At 43.9% G+C, this 27,855-nt stretch overlaps 1 protein-coding gene across 1 annotated transcript; it reads left to right on the top strand.

Moving 5' to 3' along the window:
* The first annotated feature begins 134 nt into the window (after window positions 1-134).
* On the top strand, window positions 135-23,339 carry LOC132349824 (eukaryotic translation initiation factor 3 subunit C). The gene is made up of 21 exons (XM_059898633.1): window positions 135-213; window positions 350-489; window positions 1,676-1,741; window positions 1,848-2,037; window positions 2,427-2,552; window positions 2,744-2,798; window positions 2,931-3,040; window positions 3,440-3,567; window positions 12,107-12,266; window positions 12,403-12,506; window positions 12,973-13,114; window positions 13,304-13,429; window positions 13,562-13,655; window positions 14,493-14,683; window positions 14,923-15,147; window positions 20,569-20,932; window positions 22,313-22,472; window positions 22,564-22,629; window positions 22,719-22,806; window positions 22,905-23,067; window positions 23,166-23,339. The coding sequence occupies exons 2-21, from the start codon at window positions 389-391 to the stop codon at window positions 23,246-23,248; spliced, it is 2,742 nt and encodes a 913-aa protein (XP_059754616.1). The 5' UTR covers window positions 135-213; window positions 350-388; the 3' UTR covers window positions 23,249-23,339.
* The last annotated feature ends 4,516 nt before the right edge of the window (window positions 23,340-27,855 follow it).

Genomic DNA, 27,855 nt, shown 5'->3' with positions numbered 1-27,855 from the left:
GCGCGGTCGGATCCAGGAATGTCGAGACCGCCTCCTCGCGGCCAAGTTTACTGCAGGCCTGACCCTGCCCCCTGCGAGGCGCGAGGGCCACTGGGAGTTGTAGTCTCACAGTATAGTTCGTCGGCGTCTCCCGGAAGTGACGCAAAGGTCCCGCCTTCTCCTCGCCGCGTTTCCGCTGCTTCGGCTAAGTAGTGTGATTCGGGAGGTCAGCAGGTACGTACTTCTTGGGCCTCGTGCTTTGGGGAGGAGGGCCCGGGTTGGGGTACGTGCGGAGACGGTGAGGATGGGGGTCAGGAGGTGGCGGCCCGGGCCCTTTCTCGTGGCCCGTGACTTTCGGGCTCTACCGTAGGTCTGGCCGTGCCCGCCGCAGCCGCTCAGCGCCGTCGCCATGTCGCGGTTTTTTACCACCGGTTCGGACAGCGAGTCCGAGTCGTCCCTGTCCGGGGAGGAGCTCGTCACCAAACCTGTCGGGGGTAACTACGGCAAACAGTGAGTGAGGGCCTGGGTCATGGGGACCACTCGTGGGGGTGAGGGGTTCGGCAGGCTGTGGAAGGCCGCGTATATGGGAGGGGAATGGAAATGGGGGCGGTGAGAGCGGGTTCTAAGGATGTTGAGAGTTTAAGGGACCGGAGCAGTGTTGGAGGGACAACCGTAACGCTAAGGGTGCTGTGAATTGTGGGAATCCACCCACCCGGCAAAGGATAGAGTCACAGAGAAGAGGTTTCCCACTGGCTGGGTGTGTTGCATCAGCAAGAAACCCCCAATACTCGCTTGATACCTGGGAGTTCCTTGATGTGGCTCTGAGGTTCTTAAACATCTATTAGTATTTTCCTGTTGTTTATTTCCATTTAAATACTCTTCTCCCATCTCTGCAAATTAAAATTCTTTTCTCCCTTTGGAACGTTGGAATGTTGTTTTTCAAACTTTGGTCATACACATGCCACTTTCATTATTTTTGCCACATACTTGTACTTAAGAATATATATACATACCACTTCAAAGTCTTGTTTCAGCATAAAACTCATTTTTAAAGGTGAAAAATACAATCTGTGTATACCCACATGAATATGATTTCATATCTGTGCCACAAGTGGAAAATCAACATCACTTGCTATAAAATAGGAAATAATTGGAAAAGTTAATAAGATGGAAAGAAAAGAGGTATTGTTGCCAGCTGAATGCTGTCTGTGGTCTGGTTTTTAATTATTAAGTAAAAATAACTAGTAATGGAGGTGTCAAAGCCGTTGAGACTCCTTCCTTGCCCTTGGCCTGTCACACTCTAGGAAATATTGCTTTCTAGGACCTAGTTCAGGTACCACCTTTTTCATTCATTCTAGGTAAAGTACCTCTTTTGTCAACTTGTTTTAGTAATTCTTAGTGACTTGTGTCTTCACATAATTAATTTCTTGACACAGTAAGTAAGCACTGTCGTTTGTTTATGTTTGAGAGGCTGGAGACGGTCATTTTTTAAATGTGTTACGACATTTGATAAAAGGCTTTACTTGAAGTAAGCTCAAAAGATTGAGTTCTATATGATGCGGCTGTGAAGAGGAAGAATAAAACAAGATGAGTGTGGTAGGAATGGGCTACCTGCCCCATCTGAGAAGAAAAAGAGATCATTTGGAAAGACTGGAGCTAGGAATAGAGGTTAATGGTCTCTTTTCCTTCCAAATAGGCCATTGTTGCTGAGTGAGGATGAAGAAGATACCAAGAGAGTTGTCCGAAGCGCCAAGGATAAGAGGTGAGGCCATGGGGAGGCGGGGTGATGGGGAGTTTCTGGAGCAGTGGTGGATTTTCTGGTTGGTGATGGTGGGCATGTGCAATGTGGTATTGGGCTCTCAAACCAGGTTTGAGGAACTGACCAACCTTATCCGGACCATCCGTAATGCCATGAAGATTCGGGATGTAACCAAGTGCCTGGAAGAGTTTGAGCTCCTGGGAAAAGCATATGGGAAGGCTAAGAGCATTGTGGACAAGGAAGGTGTCCCCCGGTTCTATATCCGAATCCTGGCTGACCTGGAGGACTACCTTAATGAGGTGTGATTCCTGTGGGTGCAGGGGGATCTAGAAGGGGATTGTGGACCTGGAGCTTTCTCCTGACCCACACCCAGGGATCATGTCTTCTCTGAGTTGTTTGGCAGATATTCAGTATTTCCCAGAACATAAGAAATAGGGGGATGAAGCAAGGAGCTTCATTTATGCTAAGAATTTTAATCGTATATATTTTTATATTACCTCTTATTTGTGGTTTTGTACTTTTGATACATAAATGAAGCATTGGTAAACAATAAGTTAACAGATATCGTTATTAAGTAGTATAGATGTTTATAGATAGCAAAACTCAAAAGTTGTGAAGTCTGAAGTTTAGGGAATACTACTTAATCTCAGATCTCTGTTCTCCCTTTCTTCCCTATTCTTTCCTTCAGCTATGGGAAGATAAGGAAGGGAAGAAGAAGATGAACAAGAATAATGCCAAGGCCCTGAGCACCCTGCGCCAGAAGATCCGAAAATACAACCGAGATTTTGAGTCCCATATTACAAATTACAAGCAGGTGAGGCTGCTAGAGGGAGACTCTCTGAACTTTGGGGACAGTGACCTCATGACTGAGACAAAAAAGTATTTGCAAATGGGAGGTGTGTGACTGGAGAAGGAATCATGAGAAAGCTCTGTGCGGTGGAGGAGATGGGGTGGGGTAGTGGTTGGCAGGCATCCTTAATTATTCTCTCCTTTCCTTCTGTCAAGAACCCTGAGCAGTCTGCAGATGAAGATGCTGAGAAGAATGAGGAGGATTCAGAAGGTGAGTGAGGAAAACCCTTAATTGCAGATGGTTAGGAAGTCTAAAATTAAGGGTTTCCTTGGCTTGTTTTCTTGGTTGTCATTCAGCTCTTCACCATTCTAACTCTTTTTTTTCTCTCCCCTTTCCCACCAGGCTCTTCAGATGAGGATGAGGATGATGAAGGAGTCAGTGCTGCAGCTTTCCTAAAGAAGAAATCAGAAGCTCCTTCTGGGGAGAGTCGGAAGTTCCTCAAAAAGATGGAGGTAAGAGCCAGGGTTACACTGAGGGGTGGTTTGTCTGTTGTGGACCATTCTTGGGTCTCTGGGGAGAAGAAAAGACTCACAGAGCCCTAGGGTTGGGAGGGGTGGGGTTTAGCAGAGTCTGGTCTGGGGACAGGTTTCCTCTTCGATTAGAGCACTGAGTGACTTGGAATCTGGAGAACTAGATTGCGGGCCCAGCTCTGCCCCAGGGTAGCTTTGTGTCCCTGGAGCAAGTTACCACTTCTCTCTGGGTCTTGGTGGTCCAGTCCAGCTCTTAATATCCTGATTCAACCACTCTTCTTCTGCTCCTGAGAGTCTCTGAAACATGTGTCAGCAGGGAGAGCAGAGACACCAGTCAGTCTTCCCATCTTGTTTCTTCTGATCATCTTTTTTTTCTCTAAGGATGAAGATGAGGACTCAGAAGATTCAGAAGATGATGAAGATTGGGACACAGGTTCCACATCTTCTGATTCAGATTCAGAGGAGGAAGAAGGGAAACAGACAGTGCTGGCATCAAGATTCCTTAAAAAGTAAGAAAAGTAGTGGTAGTTTGGGCCACAGTGGGAGGGGTAGGAAGCCTTTAATCATCTTGAAAGTTGTTGCTCCTGTGGAGTCCTTTTATTTATTTATTTATTTTTTCCATTTCAGTTTTAATTTTTATTTGTCTTTTATTTTTTATTTTGACATTAAAAGGTTTTTTTATTGAAGTATAGTTGCTGTATAATATTATATAAGTTATGGGTGTACAGTATAGTGATCCATAATTTTTTTAACTTATTTTTTATTTTATTTTATTTATTTGGCTGTGTCGGGTCTTAGTTGTGGCACGTGGGATCTTGTTTGCAGCATGCGGGATCTTTTGTTGCGGTGCACAGGCTCTTCATTGAGGCGCGGGCTTCTTTGTAGTTGTGGCTTGCAGGCTCAGTAGTTGCGGCACATGGGCTTAGTTGCCCCACAGCATGTGGGATCTTAGTTCCCCGACCAAGGGTTGAACCCACGTCCCCTGCATTGGAAGGTGGATTCTTAAGCACTGGACCACCAGGGAAGTCCCTAGTTATCCATAATTTTTAAAAGTCATACTCCATTTATAGATTAGTTCCCGGTGTTGTACAGTATATCCTTGTAGCTTATTTTATACCTAGTGATTTGTACCTCTTAATCCCCTACTCCTATATTGCTCCTCCCCCCATGGAGTCCTTTTAGGTTGTAGAGGCCAACAGAGGGATCTCAGAGTCAAGTATGTTAGTTGGCTAAGGTCATAAAGCTAATGTGTCCTGCAGATGAGATTTGAAGGTTCCACTGTCCAAATATTTAACCATGACATTACTTGCTGCATGTGGACTGAGTGTTATCTCTCTTTGATGCTGATTAGCTGTGTGATATTGGGTAAGCTACTTAACCTTTCCAGTCTTCAGTTTTATCTTTTGTAAAATGGAGTGGTACTTGACCCTGTCTCAAGGATACCTGCAAAAATATAGGGAGGTGATACGCCTGGCTCAGCCTGGGACTGGCATGTGGTGTGCCCTCAGTGACAGTAGCGTCTCTTCTCACTCTTCTGAGAACCTAGCATATAGCATATAGACTGCAGCAAGCCTTCCTGAACTTTACTAGTATCGTCATGGTATGGGGGAGGATTCTGATTTGGATTCTGGTCACAGCCCTTACTACTTTAGTATCTGTCAACTTGGGTGAGTTACTTAACCTTCTTAGGTCCTGGTTTCCTCCTCTGAAGTCAAGGTGACACCTATCCCTGTGTATTCTACAGAAGTTGAGTATCTAGCTCAGTGATAACTGGCAGAAATACTGATGCTCTAAGGGTTGCTTTTCTGCTTTCAAAAGTTGGGGTTATGCAGCTTCAGGAGTTAGTGAGTTCCCTCACACTAGAGGGGTCAGACACAGCCATTTTATTGAGAAGCATTTTTCATTGTGTGCTCCAGGGAACACTGGTCAAATGCAGGGGGAGTATTGTGTATCTGATGTCTTTTTACTCACAACACTTCTGACACCATATGTGTTTTTTTCTCATACCAGCTAGTTTTCCAACTCTCTGGACACCGACTGGGTGTTCAACACTAATTCAGTTCTGACACTACCCAAAGTTAGCATAGACCCCGTGAGACTGCCACCACCTTAGAGGCCAGTTGTAAGTTCCAAGTGTGGCTCCCGTACTTCTGACCAACCGGCTCTAAATTCACAGAGTTCCTACAGTCCCCTCCTCAGATTTGATAATTTGCTAGATCGACCCACAGAACTCAGGAAAGCTCTTTACTTACTATTACCAGCGTATTATAAAGGATACAACTCAGGAACCGCCAAATGGAAGAGATGCATAGGGCAGGGTATGGGAGAAGGGGCATGGAGCTTCAGTGTCCTCTCTCAGTTCATCGTCCTCCTAGCATTTCAGTGGTTCATCAGCCAGGAAGCTCTCCAAATTATCATTTAAGGATTTTTATGGAGGCTTCATTACATATCCTTGATTGGTTAAATCGTTGGCCGTTGATGCTGGGCTCCATTTCCAGTCCCTCTTATCCTCCTTGGTGGTCAGAGGGTGGAGCTATAAGTTCCACCCCTCTAATCATGCTTTGGTCTTTCTGGCAACCAACCCCCATCCTGAAAGCTTTCTGGAGGCCTGTCAAGGCCTCATTAGAATGAAAGATGCTCCTATTGCTCAGGAAATTCCAAGGGATTTAGGAGCTCTGTGTCGGGAACTGAGGACAAAGACCACATAAATATTTCTTTTTTTTTTTTACTTTTATTTTTATTTTTTTTTAAAAGGGCAGTTTAATATGGATACATGGGAGCCATTTTTTTTTTTAAGTATTTGTTTATTTATTTATTTATGGCTGTGTTGGGTCTTCGTTTCTGTGTGAGGGCTTTCTCTAGTTGTGGCAAGCGGGGGCCACTCTTCATCGCGGTGCGCGGGCCTCTCACTATCGCGGCCTCTCTTGTTGCGGAGCACAGGCTCCAGAAGCGCAGGCTCAGTAATTGTGGCTCACGGGCCCAGTTGCTCCGCGGCATGTGGGATCTTCCCAGACCAGGGCTCGAACCCGTGTCCCCTGCATTATTGGCAGGCAGATTCTCAACCACTGCGCCACCAGGGAAGCCCCCACATAAATATTTCTTATTATGCCACAGTATCATATTCCCTTATTGGAGAGTTTACAACCATATATCAGTTAAGCAAAATTGATCTGTTTAACTTTGTTTCATTAGCTATCTCTTAAATTTGCTTTACTGTGAAACTCATGTTTTAAGCCTACTGACATCCTATAGAAATATCAACCTTATTATTGGTTCATATCTTTTATATTTCCTTTGTGTTTTTGTTTTTTCAATAATTGTGTATTGAAGTCTCCATTATTTGGACCAGTGTGTGTAGTGTGCACTGCACATGTGCATTGCACAAAGGCTCCTGTCTGAGGGAACAAGTGGGGACTAAGGTTAAACTTAGGATATCATGAGAATAGAAAACTACAGACCAGTATCTTTTATGAATTTAGGTTCAAAAATCCTCAGCAAAAACCAGTCCAGCAACATACAAAAAGGCTTTTACATCATGACCAAGTGCAATTTATCCTAATAATGCAAAGTTAGTGTAACGCACGACAGTCAATTAACGTAATACACCATATAAATAGGATAAAGGATAAAAACCTTATAGTCATCTCAGTAGACACAGAGAAAGCATTTGAGAATAATCCTAACACTCCCTCATGATAAAAGCACTCAACAAAGTAGGACTAGAAGGGGGCTTCCTCTGCTTGATAATAGGGCATCTTTGAGAACACACATACAGTTGACCCTTGAACAACATTGGTTTGAACTGCACAGGTCCACTTATACACAGACTTTTTCAATAAATGTGTGCTGTAGTACCACACGGTCCATGGTTGGTTGAATCTTCAGATGCAGAGGACCAACTGTAGAGTCACATGCGGATTTTTGACGGGGGATTGCCACCCCATCCCCATGTCGTACCCCACATCGATCATGGGTCAACTGTATATCTTCTCCTGTCCTTTTATTTTGCACTTTACCATGGTTTATGTTTAGAGATGTCTCTTACAAACACAGCTCGGCTTTTTTTCGTTTTCATCTCATGATCATTGCTATTTTTTTTTCTGTTTTCAATTGTGCCACTCATAAAATTTACCATTAATCATTTTTTAAGTGTCCAATTCAGTGTCATTGAGTTCATTCACTCGGTTGTGCAACCACCACCACTGTCTCCAAAACTTGATCTCTGCTTTTTAATCTCTGCAGGTTAATTTACATTTATTGTGATTATAAATGTATTTTGTCTTGTTCTTGCTCTCTTATTAATGTGCTTTTTATTTATCCTCTTACTATTTTTAACTTCCTTTTTTTAACATAAATTTATTTATTTATTTTTGCATTGGGTCTTCATTGCTGCGCGTGGGCTGTCTCTAGTAGTAGCAAGCGGGGGCTGTTCGTTGCAGTGCATGGGCTCTCATTGCGGTGGCCTCTCTTTTTTTAATTTAAGTAATTAATTTTTATTTTTTTATACAGCAGGTTCTTATTAGTTATCTATTTTATACATATTACTGTATATATTGTCAATTCCAATCTTCCATGTTGGTGTCTCTTGTTTCGGAGCACGGGCTCTAGGCACACGGGCTTCAGTAGTTGTGGCGTGCAGGCTCAGTAGTTGTGGCCCACAGGCTTAGTTGCTCCACGGCACATGGGATCTTCCTGGACCAGGGCTCAAACCTGTGTCCTTTGCATTGGTAGGTGTATTCTTAACCAGGGTGCCACCAGGGAAGCCCACCACACATATTTAAGTTAGCAGTTTGATAAGTTGTGACATGTTTATACTCATGAAACCATCACTGCAATCAGAGTAAATAAAATCCATCACTCCTAAAAATTGCTTTATGCCCCTTTGTAAACCTTCTCTCCTGCCCCACTTCTCTTTGCCCTTTCTGTGATCAACTGCTGATTTGTTTTCTATCACTAGATAGGTTGGCATTTTTTAGAGTTTTATATAAATGGATTCATACAGTATGTAATTTGGTTGGGAGAGATTTGGCTTTCAGAATTATTTTTCAGACTAATTATTTTAAGATTAATCCTATCTTTATTATTTTTACTTTAGAGGTTACCCTTGATATATTTTTTTAACCTGTGAAATTTTACTTTGTGTACCTAACCCACCTGATTCACCACCCCCCCCCCCCCCCCCGGCCGCAAAAAAAAATCTAAAATTAGATTTAGTTAAAGTGTCAAGTGTCAGAGGTTGGGTTTAACCATGGGATCCTCAAAGGCCTTATTGACATTAAGAGTTTGTGGCTTTGTAGTGTCAAAGAATAACTCAGAGACACTATTTTACTTGTATAACAAGGTAGACCAACTTTTAAGATCGATTTCTAACCAAGACAAAAAAGAATTTGATAAGAGAAAGAGGAATAAGGAGAGAGGGAGAAACCGCAGACGGTGGTGGGAATGTTGAATTTTGTTTGCACATTTGTGTGTGTGTAAACTCATTAGCTATCTAAGCCAGCCAAGGTTAGTTTCAGTTGTTAATGGATTATTTAGAAACATGACAGGCTGTCCCTATAATGTCTGCCAGCATCCTTTTTCAACATCTCCGTATTAAACCAGACTATACCCTTCCTCTCATCAGAATTTCTCAGCTTTCATCTTTTGGTCAAAACAAGCACGTAAAGGAACACATTTAATCTCAAGAGCTTCAGTTTCTTTGATGTGGGATAATAAGGTTGTCTAGCAACATTAAAGCACCTGGATATTAGATAGTGGGTTTGGGCAGAAAATATGAGGATAGTCACAGATACAATAAAAGAAACATTTAGGACCTTTATTTAATTTTCTAATCAGGCTAAGCCTATCTAGGAGAATGTCTTTAAGAATCACTTTAGTGAACTTTTAATCAAGTGGCTTTTTTCTTAATTGATTTGTTTTTTCCAAAGTATTTATCCAGGTTCAATAAGATGTTATTTATTGCACATCTTTATTTATTAGCCTTGACTGACCAGTATTTGAGATCAGTTTTATTTAGGGTTAATTCTTTTTTTTTTTTTTTTTTTTTAATTTTTAGCCGAGCCTCGTGGCTTATGGAATCTTAGTTCCCTGACCAGGGATTAAACCCACGCCCTCGGCAGTGAAAGCTTAGCGTCCTAACCACTGGACTGTCAGGGAATTCCCTATTTAAGTTTAATTCTTAGCTAAGGAATTTGTTAGTTTGGTGCTGAAATGTTTAAATTATTTGTTATTTTGGACCATACAAGAGGTAAATTACAGATCACATGTTTGTGTTTCTGAATTGGTAGTTGGGGTAGGAATTCTTAAGTACAAACTGATGAAATCTAGTATCTTGGACCCCTTCTCATAAGTTACCATGTTGGAGTCTTAATCAAATGTGAATATTGGTTTGCAATCTTGGGAGCTCCCTGGTAAAATCTGAAACTATCCCCATGCACAGAGGACAAGGAGAGACCGAAGAAAGAGGCAGACCACTCCAGATTGGTAGGTGGCAGGTGTAATAAGCAAGGGGACTTAAATACAAGGTTTATCTTTGGTGGCCTCAAGATGAGTAGATCTCTGCACCTGTCTTCCAGAAGCTTAAGAGTTTATATAGAGGCTATAATAGAGCTCAGTCACATATTCAGATCAGATGGTCTCAACACATTGCTCTCAAGGCTGCATCCTTGAAGTGGCTCCTAAGGTGGGAACCGTGAGCAGAACGTACATTCCAAGGACAGGGGAGGGAGTAATGAGCCTCCAGTACCCTGGGTCCAGCTCTTGGGTCAGCCCATGGTCACATCCTCTCAATGACCTCTTCCAATAGTGAGCAACCAAGATTTTTACTGTGAAACTTCGATAATGATGAACTGATTCAAAAGAAGTTAAAAGAGGAGGAATACACAGAATACATTTGTTGTCTCAATTAGGAATCCTAATCTGAAGGGTTTTGGAGGAAGTTGTCTACATCTGATATGGTTGCCCTGTGGAATCTCGCCGAGATGCTGTCTGCTTCTAAGAGCTACCTGCTTCTGGAGGCCTTTTTTAAAGTGAACCTCAGGATAGACCTCTGGTGGGACTGGATCTCCAAGTTGTTAGGATCTTAAGGAAGAGTGTATGTCTAGGGGCTCTAGATCATAGTTGTGGTTAAGAGGGTGTGGAATGGTCCTTTTCAGTGTAGTTTTAGGACTAACTTCTATTGGTGTCTCTTAATGTCTTCAGTTTCTTAGCTATGTGTTTAGGTGGAGGTGTATCTGGTGATGTCCCTCTACCTGAGAGCATAAATGTCAGTTTTCTGATCGATTCTAACGATGTGAATATACCAAGGTATAATCTGTCATAGGGGAGAGATCAAGTCAAGTTTTAGGTCTTTCAGTTAGAATTTCATAGGGTGAGAGTTTGTGTTTTTGAGGTGTGAATCACAATATCCTGAGGGCTTCGAGTAAAACTTTAGGCCAAGGATAATTAAGTTCTTTTGAAGTTTAGACAGCATTGATTTTTAAATAGCATGAGGTCCTGTGATCTCAGAGCTTTGGGGATGGATGATGCAGACCAAGCAGTTTCAGCTTAATGAACACACTTAGCGTATTTGCAAAGGATTTTAGCTATGAAATGAGAGTTTTTATCGTTAGGGAGTATTGCATTAGTACAGGAGGAAAAACCATTAAGCTTTTATTGAGTTATGGCATAGGGAGTTCCCTGGTGGTCTAGTGGTTGGGATTCGGTGCTGTCACTGCCATGGCCCGGGTTCCGTCCCTGGTTGGAGAACTGAGATCCCACAAGCATCCCACAAGCCACGTGGCATGGCCCAAAAAAAAAAAAAAAATGCCATAAATCTTTTGGCAAGGGCAAGTTTTAATCCAACTGGCAAATTTATAAACGATTACTAAAGCATATTCAAACCTTTTAAGCAGTTAAAATGAAATTTATTTATAAATGTTTAAATGGTGTTTTAATCATAGATAACTTGAATGTCTGTTCTCAAGTCTTTCTGGAGAGACTTTTTCCTCAGTATCTTTATAAAGTTTAAAATAATTTGTCCCTGTCATTTGGTTTATATTTCATTATATAAGTATTAAAGTCTGGAAATGGTTTCAGACATCAAATAGCTTAAGTCCACTTTGAGGTAGCCAGTGATATTTTTCTCTTTTGTTGGGGACATTTTGTTGTATTGAACAGTTTTTTTTTTTTTAATTCAGAATTTATATTAATAATTTTCATAAGAGGGGAAAGAAAGGCAGGGAAAAGCAGCCAGTCTGGGAACCGCAAAACTTTTTTTTTTCTAAGCACTGATTTTAAACTGATAACTCAGTTGGTGATAAAAAGATTAGTCTGGGGTCTTCCCTGGTGGTGCAGTGGTTAAGAATCTCCCTGCCAGTGCAGGGACACAGGTTCAAGCCCTGGTCCAGGAAGATCCCACGTGCCGCGGAGCAACTAAGCCTGTGCACCACTACTACTGAGCCTGCGCTCTAGAGCCTGGAGCCACAACGCCTGGAGCCCGTGCTCCGCAACAAGAGAAGCCACCGCAGTGAGAAGATGGCGCACTGCAACAAAGAGTAGCCCCCACTAGCCGCAGCTAGAGAGGACCCCTGCACAACAACGAAGACCCAACGCAGCCATAACTAACTAACTAACGAACTAAATAAATAAATAGATTTATTTATTTAAAAAAAAAAAAAAAAGATTAGTCTGGACAGAGCAACTAGTACCAAAGAACAACTGTGTTGCTTATGGATTCTTTGGAAAACCTTAGAGTTTAGTTGTGGAGCAACATGACAGGCTGTTTCTGTGTCTGTAGTGGCCTGGTTAGCACCTCTGTCTTATTAAACTAGACCATACTCTTTCCTTCATACGAGTTGCTTAGTGTAATATGGTAACAGACCTTGGTAAGTGGTCTGGCAGATTCAAATGCTTAGTGGTCCTTGCTTTGGTTATGGTTAGTTATCCATAGGTCATTCTTGTAGAGTGTAACTTGGACCCAGGAAGAGAAAAAGAGGAATTTCGTGGGAGGAAGAAGCCTCAAGGTGGAGAGGGGGCTGATCCTTCATCTTCTCCTGTGTCTCTTGGCAGGGCCCCCACCACAGAGGAGGACAAGAAGGCAGCTGAGAAGAAACGGGAGGACAAAGCCAAGAAGAAGCACGATAGGAAATCCAAGCGCCTGGATGAGGAGGAGGAAGACAATGAAGGCGGGGAGTGGGAAAGGGTCCGGGGTGGAGTGCCCCTGGTTAAGGTGAGGATTTTAGAATGAAAAGGAATTGGGAAACAGTTTGGGAGAGCATACAGGTACCCTCCTGGTCGGATTCGGGAGAACACTTAAGGCAAGAACAGGTTTCTGTCAGCCTGCACATAACTTGTGTGTTACCTAGGAGAAGCCAAAAATGTTTGCCAAGGGAACTGAGATCACCCACGCTGTTGTCATCAAGAAACTGAATGAAATCCTACAGGCACGAGGCAAGAAGGGAACTGATCGGTAAGATTCATGGGCCTGGACTGTGTCATTACAGGGTGAAAGCTCATTTTCTCTTAAGACACAGGGTGAAGGTTGGTGGGGAAATAGTGCTATTTTGGGAAAATCTTTGTGTGGTTACAGTAGAAGGAATGATGTACTTGGAATACACCAGTCTATTTTCTGCTGTTTACATTCTGTTTGACCTTAGATCAATCACTTAACCTTTGGGGGCTGTTTTCCCATTCGTAAAATGGGAGTAATACTCATCTTCTTTAGTTATTCAGTGACGAAAGAGGATGGTAGATTGTTAGCATTATTGCTATTTCTGTTTGGAATTTATGAGGGAGAAGCAAGTATATAGGTGGTGAGGCTAGGGGTGGGTATTGGGAATGAGGCTGCTTTTCTTGTCTGAAGAGGGCATGCTGTATGACAGGATAAGACTTTTTTATTTGTTTCCTGTGCCTCACCCAATTCTGTACCCCTCCAGTGCAGCCCAGATTGAGCTGCTACAGCTGCTGGTTCAGATTGCCTCTGAAAACAACCTGGGAGAGGGTGTCACCGTCAAGATCAAGTTCAATATCATCGCCTCTCTTTATGACTACAACCCCAACCTGGCCACATACATGAAGGTGAGAACAATAAGGAGCATCCCACGGCGGAGCTGGTGGGTCATGGGAAGGTGGCTAGTGACTCAAGACTCAAGGACTGTTGGAGCAATCTTGGTGGTTGAAGACCCGTGGATTTCTGGTGAAGGGCTCTTGGGAGGCATCTGCTTGTCCCACCTTCACAGCTCTGACTGCTGTCTGATCTCTTGGCAGCCTGAGATGTGGCAGAAGTGTCTGGACTGCATCAATGAGCTGATGGACATCCTGTTTGCAAACCCCAACATCTTTGTTGGAGAGAACATTCTGGAAGAGAGTGAGAACCTGCATAACGCCGACCAGGTAAAGAGGGGATTTGGCAGGCTATTTGGAAGTGTGTGTTGTCTGCTTTGGGAAGGCTTGTTGGAGACAGAAGGGTTGAAGTCCAGGACTGGAATCTGGGCTAATTTATTTCCTCCTTTGCCTTCTCTTCAGCCGCTGCGTGTCCGTGGCTGTATCCTAACTCTGGTGGAACGAATGGATGAAGAATTTACCAAGATAATGCAAAACACTGATCCTCACTCCCAAGGTGAGCCCGAGCAAGCATGGGCATCAGTGAGAGGAAAAGTGCAGGGATTAAAATGAAGGATTATACTAAGTGAGAATGTGCGGAAACCCAGCCCTTCCTCACCCCAGCATTCATACCACAGGGCCTCTTTAAGATACTGGACCCCACTCCCATAGCTTCTGATTCAATAGGTCTGGCTGAGGCCTCACATTTTGCATTTCTAACATGTTCCTAAGTGATGCTGCTGTCTGCTACTTTGAGAACTGTTGGGGTATGATGGTCTCTGTCCACTTGGCTTGTTTAGCTTGTACGCCTTAAGCATTAGAATGGGGAAATGCAGGACACTGACACAGTAAAATGTGAGTGTCTACATGTGTCCACCAAGTCAAAGGTGTATTGATGAACAAGACAACTTGGGGCCTTCATGCTCATGGAGCTTACATTTCGGTGCTGAAGCAAGGCAGTTCTACAGAAAAAATGAACGAGTCAGTTGTAGATAATGTAAAGTGTGAATTAGAAATTCAGATCGGGACATGTGACAGAGGATGTCTGGAGTGGTGGCTGCTTTAGATTATGGTTGAAGAAGCATCTGTAGGTAGGGCCCATTTGAGGTGAGAGCCGAATGAGAAGGAGGAGGAGGAGTTAATCAGGGGAGGAATTAGCAGAAGAGAGTGCCTGACAGCAATGGAAAGTGAGCTTGACATGTCCCAGGAGAGGATGGTATTTTTAGGGCACAGTGAGTAGACTTTTCTGATGGGTACAGAAAACACATGCAGAGGTAATTGGGTTGATGAGGGACATATGATTGGGAAAGCCTGGGTGCCTGGCTAAGCTGAGGGTGGGTGCTCTCCCTGCCAGAGTACGTGGAGCACCTGAAGGACGAGGCACAGGTGTGCACCATCATTGAGCGTGTGCAGCGCTACCTGGAGGACAAGGGCACCACTGACGAGATCTGTCGCGTCTACTTGAGGCGCATCCTCCACACCTACTACAAGTTTGATTACAAGGCCCATCAGCGGCAGCTTACCCCCCCTGAGGGCTCCTCAAAGGTAAGTGCTTGGCCACCATGTCAGAGGGGAGAGGGGTGTGTCCGTCGGTTCTGCATGTCTGTCAGGACTTCATGGCAGATCTTCTATTCCCTGGGGACTGTCTGTGGTGGAGCAGAGGGACGAGGATGAGGCTGGATGGAGTCTTGTCTTTGGTTGCTGAAGGTTGAGCCATTTAGAACCATTGTCCTTGCCGCATCTCCTCCTCCAGCAATATCTCCCCCCACCCCCTACCCCTCCAGTCAGAGCAAGACCAGGCCGAAAATGAGGGCGAGGACTCAGCTGTGCTGATGGAGAGACTGTGCAAGTACATCTATGCCAAGGACCGCACAGACCGAATCCGCACATGCGCCATCCTCTGCCATATCTACCATCATGCTCTGCACTCCCGCTGGTACCAGGCCCGTGACCTTATGCTCATGAGCCACCTACAAGACAACATTCAGCACGCGGACCCGCCAGTACAGGTAGGGTGGGAAGGAGGCGTTCTGGCCCTGGTGGCAAAGGGAAGACCAGGCCAGGCCCCCGTCCTCTCTGTTCAGGCAAAGTGTCTCAGGCAGATTAGCCACCTGTCTGGCTAATGCAGATACAGGGAGACACTTGGTCCTTCCCTAGTGCTAGCATTCTTTGATTCTCCTACATATTAACATAGAGTCCTCTGGGATAGGATTTGGGTTCAACTAACATTTATTATAACTACTATGTGTCTGGTTTGGAACAAACATTAGGAGATCATCTTACTTAAAAAGATGAAAAAGCATTTAAGCAGTTAAACTGAGAAGGACAAGGACCCAAATACAGTGTGACGTGTGAAACATAAAATTTTGTGTGTGGCAGCATTGTGAGGACATTTTCATGTAGGAGTATTACAGCTGTGTCTAGGTATAGATCCTATAAATGTGTGTTTAGAACAATTGTGAGGGATTTATGTATAAAACATTTGGTGAGCCTGTCTGGTGGTGCTTTTTGAATAGCACTCCTATTTTTTATTCCATTGTATGAATTTATCACAGGTTCTTGAGTTTCCTCTTGATAGATACCTGATCAACCAGTTTGGGGTATTATAAATGAAGCTCTTGTGATTTATGTGTAAGTTTGTGTGGATGTATGGTTTCTCTTGGGTAAATACTTAAGAGTGGAATTGCTGCATCATAGTGTAGGTGTATGTGCAGTTTTTTAAGAAACTCAAAAGTGAGACTTCCCCGGTGGTACAGTGGTTAAGAATCTGCCTGCCAATGCAGGGGACACGGGTTCAAGCCCTGGTCCGGGAAGATCCCACATGCCGCAGAGCAACTAAGCCCACAACTACTGAGCCTGCACTCTAGAGCCTGCAAGCCACGGCTACTGAGCCCCCGCTCAGTACGAGTACTCTACTCAACGAAGAGTAACCCCCGCTCACTGCAACTAGAGAAAGCTCGCGCGCATCAATGAAGACCCAAGGCAGCCAAAAATAAATAAATAAATTTATAAAAAAAAAAAAAAAAAGAATGAAACTCAGAAATGGTTGTACCATTTTTCTTTTTTTTTTCTTTTAATAAATTTATTTATAGTTATTTTTGGCTGTGTTGGGTGTTCGTTTCCGTGCGAGGGCTTTCTCCAGTTGCGGCAAGCGGGGGCCACTCTTAATTGCGGTGCGCGGCCTCTCACCGTCGCGGCCTCTCCCGTTGGGGAGCACAGGCTCCAGACGCGCAGGCTCAGTAGTTGTGGCTCACGGGCTTAGTCGCTCCGCGGCATGTGGGATCTTCCCAGACCAGGGCTCGAACCCCTGTCCCCTGCATTGGCAGGCAGATTCTTAACCGCTGCGCCACCAGGGAAGCCCGGTTGTACCATTTTTCACTTCTACCTTGTCAATATTTAGTGTTGTTGGTCTTCTTAATTTTCGCCATCATAGTTGTTGTCTAATGGTGTCTCAATGTGGTGTTAGTTTGTATTTCCCTGGTAACTATTGAAATTGACTACTTTTAAAATTTTTATTGGCCCTTTATATGTCTTCCTTTGTGAGATGTCTGGTCAACTTTTGCCCCCCCCCTTTTTTTAAAGATTGGATTATTCATCTTTTTATTATTGCATTGTAGGAAATCTTTATATATCCTGGATACCAGTCCTTTGTCATATAAATGTTTTCCAAATATTTTTTTCCAGGCTGTGGTTTGCCTATTCATTTTCTTAACCATGTGTTTTGATGTATATTCTAATATATCAGTTTTATCTCTTTTGGTTATTTTCTGGGTCCTATCTAAAGAAACTTTTTCCTACTTGCAATTCATAAGGATAATCTTTTTTTATTTTTAGTTTTTGGAAGTTCTTGTGGTTTTAGCTTTCACATTTAGGTCTATGTTTTCTGCATATGGTGTGAAGTCAGGGTCAGAGACGTTCTTTCCCCATTATATTGCTTTGGTGCCTTTGTGGAAAACCACATGAAAAACCAACCACATGACCCTATAAATGTGTTTCTGGGCTCTCTATTCTATTCCATTCATTCATCTTTTTGTCTTTCCTTACGCCAGTTCCACACTGTCTCGATGGCTGTGCCTTTAGAGTTAAGCCTTTTTTTTTTTTTTTTTTTTTTTTTAATTAATTAATTAATTTATTTATGGCTGCATGGGGTCTTCGTTGCTTCGCCCAGGCTTTCTCTAGTTGCGGCGAGCAGGGGTTGCTCTTTGTTGCGGTGCATGGGCTTCTCATTGCAGTGGCTTCTCTTGTTGCGCAGCATGGGCTCTAGGCATGCAGGCTTCAGTACTTGTGGTACTCGGGCTCAGTAGTTGTGGCTTGCAGGCTCTAGAGTGCAGGCTCAGTAGTTGTAGCGCACGGGCTTAGTTGCTCCACGGCATGTGGGATCTTCCCGGACCAGGGCTCGAACCCGTGTCTCCTGCATTGGCAGGCGGATTCTTAACCACTGTGCCACAAGGGAAGTCCCTAGAGTAAGTCTTGAAGTCAGGTAGTATGACTCCTCCAACTTTGTTGTTTTTTAAGAATAGTTGGAATGTTCTGTGACATTTGCATTTCCACATAAATTTCAAAATCAGCTTGTCAATTTGTGCAAAAATGCCTGCTGGGATTATATTGAATCTGTAAATCAATTTTGGGAGAACTGACACCTTAACAACTTTGAACCTTTTGATCTTACGTGTTATTCTTCATTTAATTTCTTCAGTTTCTCTCTGCAGAGGTAATACACATCTTTTAAAAAATTATTCCTGAGAATTATACGATTTTTGATGCTATCGTAAATGCAATTTTTAAATTTAATTTAATTTAATTTTATTTTTTATTTTGTCCACACGGTTTGCGGGATCTCAGTTCCTCAACCAAGGATTGAACCTGGGCCACGGCAGAGAAAGCACTGAATCCTAACCAGTAGACCACCAGGGAACTCCTGTTAATTTCATTTTTAAATTGTTAACTACCAGTATCTAAAAATAGAGTTAATTTTTTTACATTGGCCTTGGATCCTGCCATCTTGCTAAATTCAGTTTTAGTCTGGCCTTCTGTCCTCTGTATTTGCGGATTCAACCAACTGCAGATTGAAGATATTTGGGGGGAGGGGGAGGGATTCCAGAAAGTTCCCCAAAAAAACAAAATTTGCCTTGTTTGGTAACTATTTACATAGCCCTTACATTGTATTAGGTGTTACAAGTAATCTACAGATGATTTAAATTACATGGGAGGATGTACCGTAAGTTATATTCAAATACTATGCCATTTCATGTAAGAGACTTGAGCATCTGCAGATTTTGGTATCCATGGAGGGTCCAGGAACCAATCCCCCATGGATACTGAGGGACAGCTGTATTGGGTCTAGTGTTTTATAGATTCCTTAAGTTTTTTTTACTGAATTAATCATGTCATCTGCACATAGGGACAGTTTTATTACTATACCAATCTCTGAGACTTTTCTTTCTTTTTTATTTTATTTTTTTGCCATATTGTAAAGACTCAAATCTCTAATACTTAGTGCTGAATAGAAGTGAGAGCAGACATCTTGCCTCCTTCCCAGTATCAGCAGGGAAGCAGTGAACATTTCACCATTAAGAAGAATGTTACCTATTTTTATAGATAGTATTTTTGTAGATAGACTTTCTCAGATTGATGGAGTTCTCTTCTGATCCTAGTTGGCTGGGAATTTTTGTCCTTAATAGGTGTTGAATTTTGTCAAAATCTTTTTCTGCATCTATTGAAATAATGCACAGTTATTTCTCCATTATTCTGTTCATGTGGTGAATAACCTTGATTTTAGATTTTTATACCAGACTTTCATTCCTGTGATATATCCTGCTTGGTCATGGTATATTATCTCTTATATGTATTGCTGGATTTTGCTTGCTGGTATGTTTTTAAGGCTCTTTGTATCTAAGTTCATGACCGATATTGACCTCTATATTTTTGTTGTCAGTAAAGACTTGGTCTTTCCCCCCCACCAAAATCCATACTACCTACAATCTTCCCTATCTTAATTATTGATAAGTCCATCTTTTCAGTTGCCTAGGCCCAGAAGCCTTGCATTCACCTTTGATTCTTGTTTTTCTCTCACATTTGATTCCCCACCCATCTGTGTTGAAAATCCCTATCTGACCACTTATTATCACTTCCACTGCTACCCTCTGGTCTAAGCCACCATCAGGTTCCCGGTCTGTCTCTCTGCTTCTGCCCTTTTATCCCTTCAGGCTGTTCTTTCTTTTTCTTTTTCTTTTTCTTTTTTTTAATGTTTATTCCTTTTACTTTTTTAATTAATTTATTTTTGGCTGCATTGGGTCTTCATTGCTGCGCACGGGCTTTCTCTAGTTGCGGCGAGTGGGGGCTGCTCTTCATTGCGGTGCGCGGGCTTCTCATTGTGGTGGCTCCTCTTTGTTACGGAGCACGGGCTCTAGGGCACGCGGGCTTCAGTAGTTGCGGCGCATGGGCTTAGTTGCTCCGCGGCATGTGGGATCTTCCCGGACCAGGGCTCAAACCCATGTCCCCTGCTTTGGCAGGCAGATTCTTTTTTTTTTTTTTTTTTTTTTTTTTAATTTTAAATAAACTTATTTATTTTTGGCTGCATTGGGTCTTTGTAGCTGTGCGTGGGCTTTCTCTTGTTGCAGTGTGCGGGCTTCTCCTTGCGGTGGCTTCTCTTGTTGCGGAGCATGGGCTCTAGGCCGGCGGGCTTCAGTAGCTGTGGCGTGTGGGCTCAGTAGTTGTGGCACACAAGCTTAGTTGCTCCACATGTGGGATCTTCCCGGACCAGGGATCGAACCCATGTCCTCTGCATTGGCAGGCGGATTCTTAACCAGTGTACCACCAGGGAAGCCCCTTCAGGCTGTTCTTAATGCAGCAGCCAGAGTAACCCTGTTAATAAAGTCAAATTATGTAACTTATTTGCTCAAAAGCTTCCTGTGGTTTCCCATCTTAAAATCTTTAACATGGCTTACAACGCCCTGTGCTTGCCCAGCCTTCAGTTTCTGGTCACATCTTTTACCAGCTCTAGCCATATCTCGTTCCTTGTCCTTGAATACGTCTGGCATCGGGCCTTTGCACTTGCTTTTCATGTTTCCTAGAATATTCTTCTTCCTCCAGGGATCTGTATGACTTGCTCTTTCTTTTTCTATTAGGTCTTTGTTTTTAAACATCCCCTTCAAAATGAGGCCTTCCCTAGTTATCCTACATAAAATTGTGAGTTCCCACCACTACTGCCACCACTCAGACTCCCTTCTTAACTTCCTCGTCTGCTTTATTTTTCTCCTTAGCTTGAGGCACCACCTGCATATTATGCTTATTTTGTCCTCCATACCCCTGTCCCTAGAGTGTAAGCTCCATGGAAGGGGAGGAACTGGTCTATTTTGTTCTCTGTCCTAACCCTGTGAAAGACTTGCCTTGTGGCTATCACCTCTGAGTGCATTGCCCTTCGCTCTTAGATCCTGTACAACCGCACCATGGTGCAGCTGGGCATCTGTGCCTTCCGCCAAGGCCTGACCAAGGATGCTCACAATGCCCTGCTGGACATCCAGTCAAGCGGCCGGGCCAAGGAGCTTCTGGGCCAGGGTCTGCTGCTGCGCAGCCTGCAAGAGCGCAACCAGGAGCAGGAGAAGGTGGAGCGGCGCCGGCAGGTGCCCTTCCACCTGCACATAAATCTGGAGCTGCTGGAGTGTGTTTACCTGGTGTCGGCCATGCTCCTGGAGATCCCCTACATGGCCGCCCATGAGAGTGATGCCCGCCGGCGCATGATCAGCAAGCAGTTCCATCACCAGCTGCGGGTGGGCGAGCGACAGCCCTTGCTGGGTGAGTGTGGGGCTCTGTAGTGCAGCAGACTTTGTTCGTTTGTTCCTTGATTACTTGTAATCAAAGGAGTAAGAGAAGATAAAGGGAGTAAGCTTTCCCACAAGATGATTCCCTTTGATTTAATGGCATTTCCATGTATGGCATAAAAGCATCATTTTTACTAAGTAGTCTCCATCGTCTCTTACCATCGGACACGTTGTCTTAGCTTACAAATTAAGCTCCCTGCTTCCTATCATTCTCCCCTTCAGTCTGTATTTGTCAGTAGTATCTTTCTACCAAGTGTAGGATGTTATACACCCCCAGCACCTTCAGAAGTTCTTCATTGCCTGTAGAATGAAGTCCAGCCTCCTTAGTCACTAAGTTAAAGTCTCCATGACCTGATTCCAACGGTATTTTTAATTTAGTATAAACTTACGTACTACTTTTTCCTGCCTGGCACTAAGTGTTTTATAAATAATAATAATTCATTTATTCTTCATTAGTCATAGCCCTATGAAGATACTATTATGACCCTCCTTTTTCCTGATTAAGAAACTGAGGCACAAAAGTTAAGTGACTTTACCCAGGGTTAACACAGCTGGTATGTGTCTCTCTGACCTTTTTGTCTTTTTCCCTTTCATCCATATTATTTTTTAGCTAACTAACTAGACCCTTGGCATTCAAGAATCTGACATTGGCTTCTTTGAGCACTTTTAGAGATCTGATCATTCAATCCAGAGGTTGAGTGAGTTGTGATTTCACTGGGAAAGGACTTTGAATTGTGCCTTTCCTGTAAGGCTGGTGCATGGAAGGACTTGGCAAGTGAGCCAAGCTTATTGCCCACAGCCACGTCCCTCTACAGATTTGTCCTCTACTGGTTGTGTGTATGGTCATATTAAGAGCGGGCACACTTTAGGCGCATTTTGTCTGCGCTGTGTAGTGGTGCTTTACTTTGTTTTGTTTTCATTGGAAAATTGCCAGTGAAAATCTGTATGTCCAGCATCTCTTAGGGCTTCTTGGTTCACATTCCCCGCCTCTCTACTACTGTCTGCAGTGGATGTTAGACATTTTTTTTAGGTCAGTGAACCTTGTAAGAATCTGATAAAAGCTGTGGACCCTTTCCTAGGAAAATGTGCATAAGGGTACACACAGCAATTTGTCAGCATTTTCAAGGAACTCGCCAATCCCCTGAGGCACATCATAGACTAAGTCTAAATGTAAATATAGTTATTCTGATATTAAGTGACTATTACAGTTACATGGCTACTTAATGGAGAGCTGGGAGAGTCTCAATCCAGTTGTTTGCTCTCCTAGCCTGGGTTCCTCCTTAAATAGTGCTTGTGGGGGAAGGAGCCCTCATCCCAAGTTTCCCTAGGCCCTCCCTCATTCCCAACTTTTCAGGTCCCCCCGAGTCAATGAGGGAACACGTGGTCGCTGCCTCCAAGGCCATGAAGATGGGTGACTGGAAGACCTGCCACAGTTTTATCATCAACGAGAAGATGAATGGCAAAGTGTGGGACCTTTTCCCGGAGGCTGACAAAGTCCGATCCATGCTGGTTAGGTGAGCAGAGAACAAGACCCTAGTGGGTGGGGAAGAAAAGACTTGGTCTCCTTCACTGAAAATCTCCCCCTTTTCTCCCTTCTCCCCACAGGAAGATCCAGGAAGAGTCACTGCGGACCTACCTCTTCACCTACAGCAGTGTCTATGACTCCATCAGGTAGGATGGGCCCTGAGGAGGCACAGGAGCCCCAGCTCTGTGGTCAAGGGTCCTAATTGCTCCCTGCTCTTGGCCTTCTTTCTCCCCAGCATGGAGACACTGTCTGACATGTTTGAACTGGACCTGCCCACTGTGCACTCCATCATCAGCAAGATGATCATTAACGAGGAGTTGATGGTAAGGGCCATCAACATGGGCACATGGGCAGGTGGAGTCATGGAGAGATTGGAGTGCAGGAGACTGATCTGTCCCTTCCTCCGCCTCACTTCTGTCAGGCCTCCCTGGACCAGCCGACACAGACAGTGGTGATGCACCGCACTGAGCCCACTGCCCAGCAGAACCTGGCCCTGCAGCTGGCTGAGAAGCTGGGCAGCCTGGTGGAAAACAATGAGCGGGTGTTTGACCACAAGCAGGGTACCTATGGTGGCTACTTCCGAGGTGAGTGCTTCCATCCCCTCTGCGCTCCCAGGGTCCTGGCCCCCTTACTGCCTCTCCCTTGGCATTCACCCCCTCCCCTCCCCATCTCTCTCCTGCAGACCAGAAGGATGGCTACCGCAAAAATGAGGGCTACATGCGCCGGGGTGGCTACCGCCAGCAGCAGTCTCAGACGGCCTACTGATTGCTTGACTTCAGTTCCCAGTGCCCTAAACCATTCAACGTTTAGGTCCAGCCACACCCCAGTCATTAAAGGTCTATTTAGAGTTGCTGCAGTTCTGCCTGTCTGTGTGTCGCCAGAGGTGTGTTGGACACATTTATTTGCTAATTATATTTCTAAGCTTCTATCCCATGACAGGCACAAGGCTCAGGATGCAGGGGTGACTTGCACGTATCCCTGACTTCAGAGAGCTTGCTGCTTTTTGACATTTGACCGGAAAATTGTAATAACATGTGATAAGTTATAACGGGTGTTTTTTTAAAAGGTGGTGGGCATATTGAATAGGATGTGATTATGGGGCATAAATGTCAGGGAAAGCATAGTGGAGGCAGTGGTGATGGACGTTGCAAGTGGATGGGTGGTGGTTCACCAGGCAGGGAAAAGGGAGAGTTAGTCTAGACCCGTGTGAAGTGTAGTCCTCAGACCAGTGTGGATGCACAGTTAGCCTGTCCATGACAAAACAGGCACCATAATTAAGAGTAAGCACTGAGAAACTTTGCCATTGCTGTGATATCTAAGCATGTGATCGATTTTCTGATTTGTGTGTATAGTGTTTTCGAAAGTATTTACCCACAATAGGCTGGAAATTTTTTTAATGGCCCTTCACCACATTTGAAGAGCATTGGTGTAGGCAAAGGAAAAAGAGCACTTAAAGAGGATGAGAGGAGCAAAAGAATAGTGTGGTTGGTATAAAGTGTTTGTGGAGTATGTGCAGAAGATCAACTAGAGGCTTAATCTGGGGGCCACCTCATGAGGGCTAAATGCTTTGGACTTGTGGAAACAAAATAGAATGGATCCATTTTTAAGAAGGGTAATGGAGCAGTACTGTGGAGTATAGAGTTGGAGGCAGAGTGCCTACCAGAGTAAAAAGCATCTAAAGCCAGGGTGGGGCTTCCCTGGTGGCACAGTGGTTGGGAATCCGCCTGCCAATGCAGGGGACACGGGTTCGAGCCCTGGTCCGGGAGGATTCCATGTGCCGCGGAGCGGCTAGGCCTGTGCGCCACAACTACTGAGCCTGCACTCTAGAGCCCGTGCTGCGCAACAAGAGAAGCCACCGCAATGAGAAGCCTGTGCACTGCAACTAGAGAAAGCCCGCGCGAAGCAGTGAAACCCAGCACAGTCTAAATAAATAAATAAATAAATTTTTTAAATAAATAAATAAAGCCAGGATTGGTTTGGGATCAGAGGTGAGGGAATGATAGAAGAGGGATGTATGTGTCAAGCTGTGGGGTTCTGTGACAGGTTGAATCTGAGAGTAGTAAGAGCGACAGATTCTCGTGTCTGGGGATAAATTGACAGTAGGGATGTTATCAAGAAATTGTTGGGCTAGTCTTTGTGTTCAGAAATACAAGAAGAGCAGGGGTGCAGAGTGGGCTTGATAATGAGGTTGGTTTTACGAATGTTGAGTTTGAGGTTCCTCTGGGACATAAGCAAGGCAGTTGGAGGTTAAGGTTTGGGATGCATATTAATTAGACTATTAAGCTGCTCTAACAAATGGACTCCAAAGCAATGATTCACACAAAATAGTTTAGTTCTCATGTGACAGTCCAGAGGTAGGTGAGTGGCCCTGGCTTGCAGTTAAGCAACTATATTACAGGATCATCTGGGGACTCAGGGTCCTACTGTCTTAATGCTTCACCATCCCCTAGGTGGTGGTTCTCATCTGTATGGTTGAAGCTAGTGCACCAGCCCCACATCTTTGTTCAGGCCCATAGGAAGGGGAAGAGAAAATAGAGGGCCTGGAAATTACCCTGATCCCATGGGCTAGAACCTAGTCTCAAATTCTTAACCATCCTGTGGAGAAGGCTAAAATGCCTCTATCTGGATGGTTGTGTGTTCATTTAAACTTGGGGGTTATATTATTAAAAGAAGAGGAGAGTGGACCATGGGGGCACAATTATTAGTCTGTCACAGAAGGAAAAGAACAAAAGATTTTGGATTGAGTGGCTTGTAAATGGTTGTAAAAAGTATGGTAGTGGGTAACATTTATCAGAGCCAGCATTATTGACTGCTTACATGCTGGGTGCTTTACATGCCTTAACTTCATTTACTCCTTCTAGAATAACCCTATTATCTCCATTTTATAGTTGGGAAAACTGACATTAAGTGATTTGCCTGAGATCACGTAACTAGGAAGTATGGTAGATAGATGCACAGTAAGGCAGCCTTACTCTGTGATCCTAGCTCTTAACCGTTGTACTTAGTGATAATTATATTTCAGGAATGGTCAGCATAGAGTAGGAGACAGCTAATGACTGAACTCTCAGCATGTGAGTGGTAGGAGAAAGGGGGAAGCCAAAGAAAGGAGTGGCCACAGAGGCAGTAGAGCCAGGGAGGAAAGGTGATGGAAAGGCTGAAGAGTCTGCATCTCTAGACTAGGCTTCCCCGTACTAAATTTGGCCAGTTTAGCACCCTTTGGCAGAAGGTACAGTCATCGTGTTGCCTGGTTCCATGAAGTCCCTTTCCATTTTCCAGTCTAGAACTGGTAACCACTGAACAGTGTTGTCAAAGCTTTTTCTGTCTGGGGCTAGATATTAAATATTTTAAGCTTTGTAGGCCACATGTGATCTGTCACATATACCGTTTTTCTTTTGAACAACTCTTTAAACATGTAAAATCCAGTCTTGGCTAACTGATTGTACAGAAACAATCCACGGACCAGATTTGCCCCAATCCCTGCCCTAGATACAGAGTGATTGGTGCCACCTGGAATTGTACCACATGGCATTATTGACGGAGGCCTAGAATACGTTCAACATGATTTTGCCTCAGCCTGGCCTTACGGAGGGAGGCAAAATATGACCTCTGCCAATGCACGCCCTTCAGTTTTTGTTTTTGTTTTTGTTTTAAAGATTATTTATTTATTTTTGGCTGTGTCAGGTTTTAGTTGCGGCACGCAGGCTCTTTGTTGTGGCTTGCTGGCTTCTCTCCAGTTGTGGCGTGTGGGTTTTCTCTTCTCTAGTTGTGGCGTGCAGGCTCCAGAGCACGTGGGCTCTGTAGTTTGCGGCATGTGGGCTCTGTAGTTTGCGGCATGCAGGCGCTGTAGCTGAGGCGTGCGAGCTCAGTAGTTGTGGCCCATGGACTTAGTTTCCCCACGGCATGTGGGATCTTAGTTCCCTGACCAGGGTTTGAACTCCCGTCCCCTGCATTGGAAGGCAGATTCTTTACCACTGGACCACCAGAGAAGTCCCACGCCCTTCAGTTTTGGTGAAAAGCTCAACTTCACAAGTTTTTCTCAAAATTTTCAAGAGTTCACAGAATTTCTCAGTTGTACGAATCTAGCTGAAACAATAGTCTTTTATGAAAATAAAGTCAGATTCAAAAGTTTTCAAGACTTCAGCAGGAGTTTGAGCAAACCTAGAGGATAAAAAACACTTTTTGTTAAAAGAAACTCCAATCAAAATGTCTCAAAAGTATGTTCAAGCAAATTTGGATGAAATAAGAATGAAACAGTTTTTGTGAAAGCTAAGCTTAGATTCATAAATTTTCCTGTTACGAATTTGAGCAAATGTAGCTAAGACAGCCATTTTTGTGAAAGCAAGCGCAAATTCACAGTTCTCAGATGCGACTTCCTAGCATCAGTTTATGCAAGTGTAGGTGGAAAGCAACAGTATTGGCTCTTGTGAAATTGTGTGAAAGCACAGATCATGAGTTCTCAGAAATTGCTTCCCAACTTCTGGTGCTGGTCAAGATTTAAGCCCACTACAGCCTATCTCCAACTGATTATAACCAAAAATTGGAAAAAATACAAAAAGTTACCTGAGGATTCTGAAAAATAAAAGAAGTCAGATTAGGGAGGGGGAGTCAAAACTTACGCAATCCCTACAGGGCTGAGTTTCCTGGTGTTTTTCCTTTTTCATGGCTTTCACTTCTGAGGTCAGGCTGCAAAACCCCCTAAAGAACCCAGCTTGGCTTTGGCCAGAGGACCGGGAAAAGGGACCCTGTGAGCTGGAGAACATAATAGGAAATCCATTTCTTTTTTTCCCTCTGCTGGCCCCCAAGAGCAGGCAAAAGTTGCAAGGCTGCAGCACTTTAGCTCTGGCAGCTAAAACTATTATTGTCTGGGCAGAGGAACCAGGAAAAGGGGACACTTGTCTAAAGAAGGGGAATCACCATTCTATTTCTCTTCCTATTTTGGCCCAAGTATGGCCCTGTCATAGAGCTAGAGCTGTAGTGGTGGCACAGGCAGCTAAAACGTCTAAGGAACCCTATCCTTCTGACAGGTTAAATTGCCTGCTGAAACAAAAATATTCTTGAGAGGATTTAGACAGAATCTAGAGTCTCACAACGTAATATTCAAAATGTCCAAGATATTGTCCAGAATTACCATGTGACCAATTCTCAAGGGGAAAGTCCCTTGACAGATGCCAGCTCACATCAAAACCTATAAAGCAGCTATTATAACTACTGCATGAAATGAATATAAACACACTTTAAGTGGATGGAAAGATAGAAGTTCTTAGCAGATTCTCAACAAAATACAAGCAAACTAAATTCAACAGCATATTAGAAGGATTATATGCCATGACCAAAAGGGTTTATTGCAGAAATGCAAGGGTGGTTCAATGTAA

Source organism: Balaenoptera ricei, chromosome 15 (genome assembly GCF_028023285.1).
Source record: "Balaenoptera ricei isolate mBalRic1 chromosome 15, mBalRic1.hap2, whole genome shotgun sequence".
NCBI lineage: Eukaryota > Metazoa > Chordata > Mammalia > Artiodactyla > Balaenopteridae > Balaenoptera > Balaenoptera ricei.
This window is presented reverse-complemented; position numbering and strand designations above follow the sequence as displayed.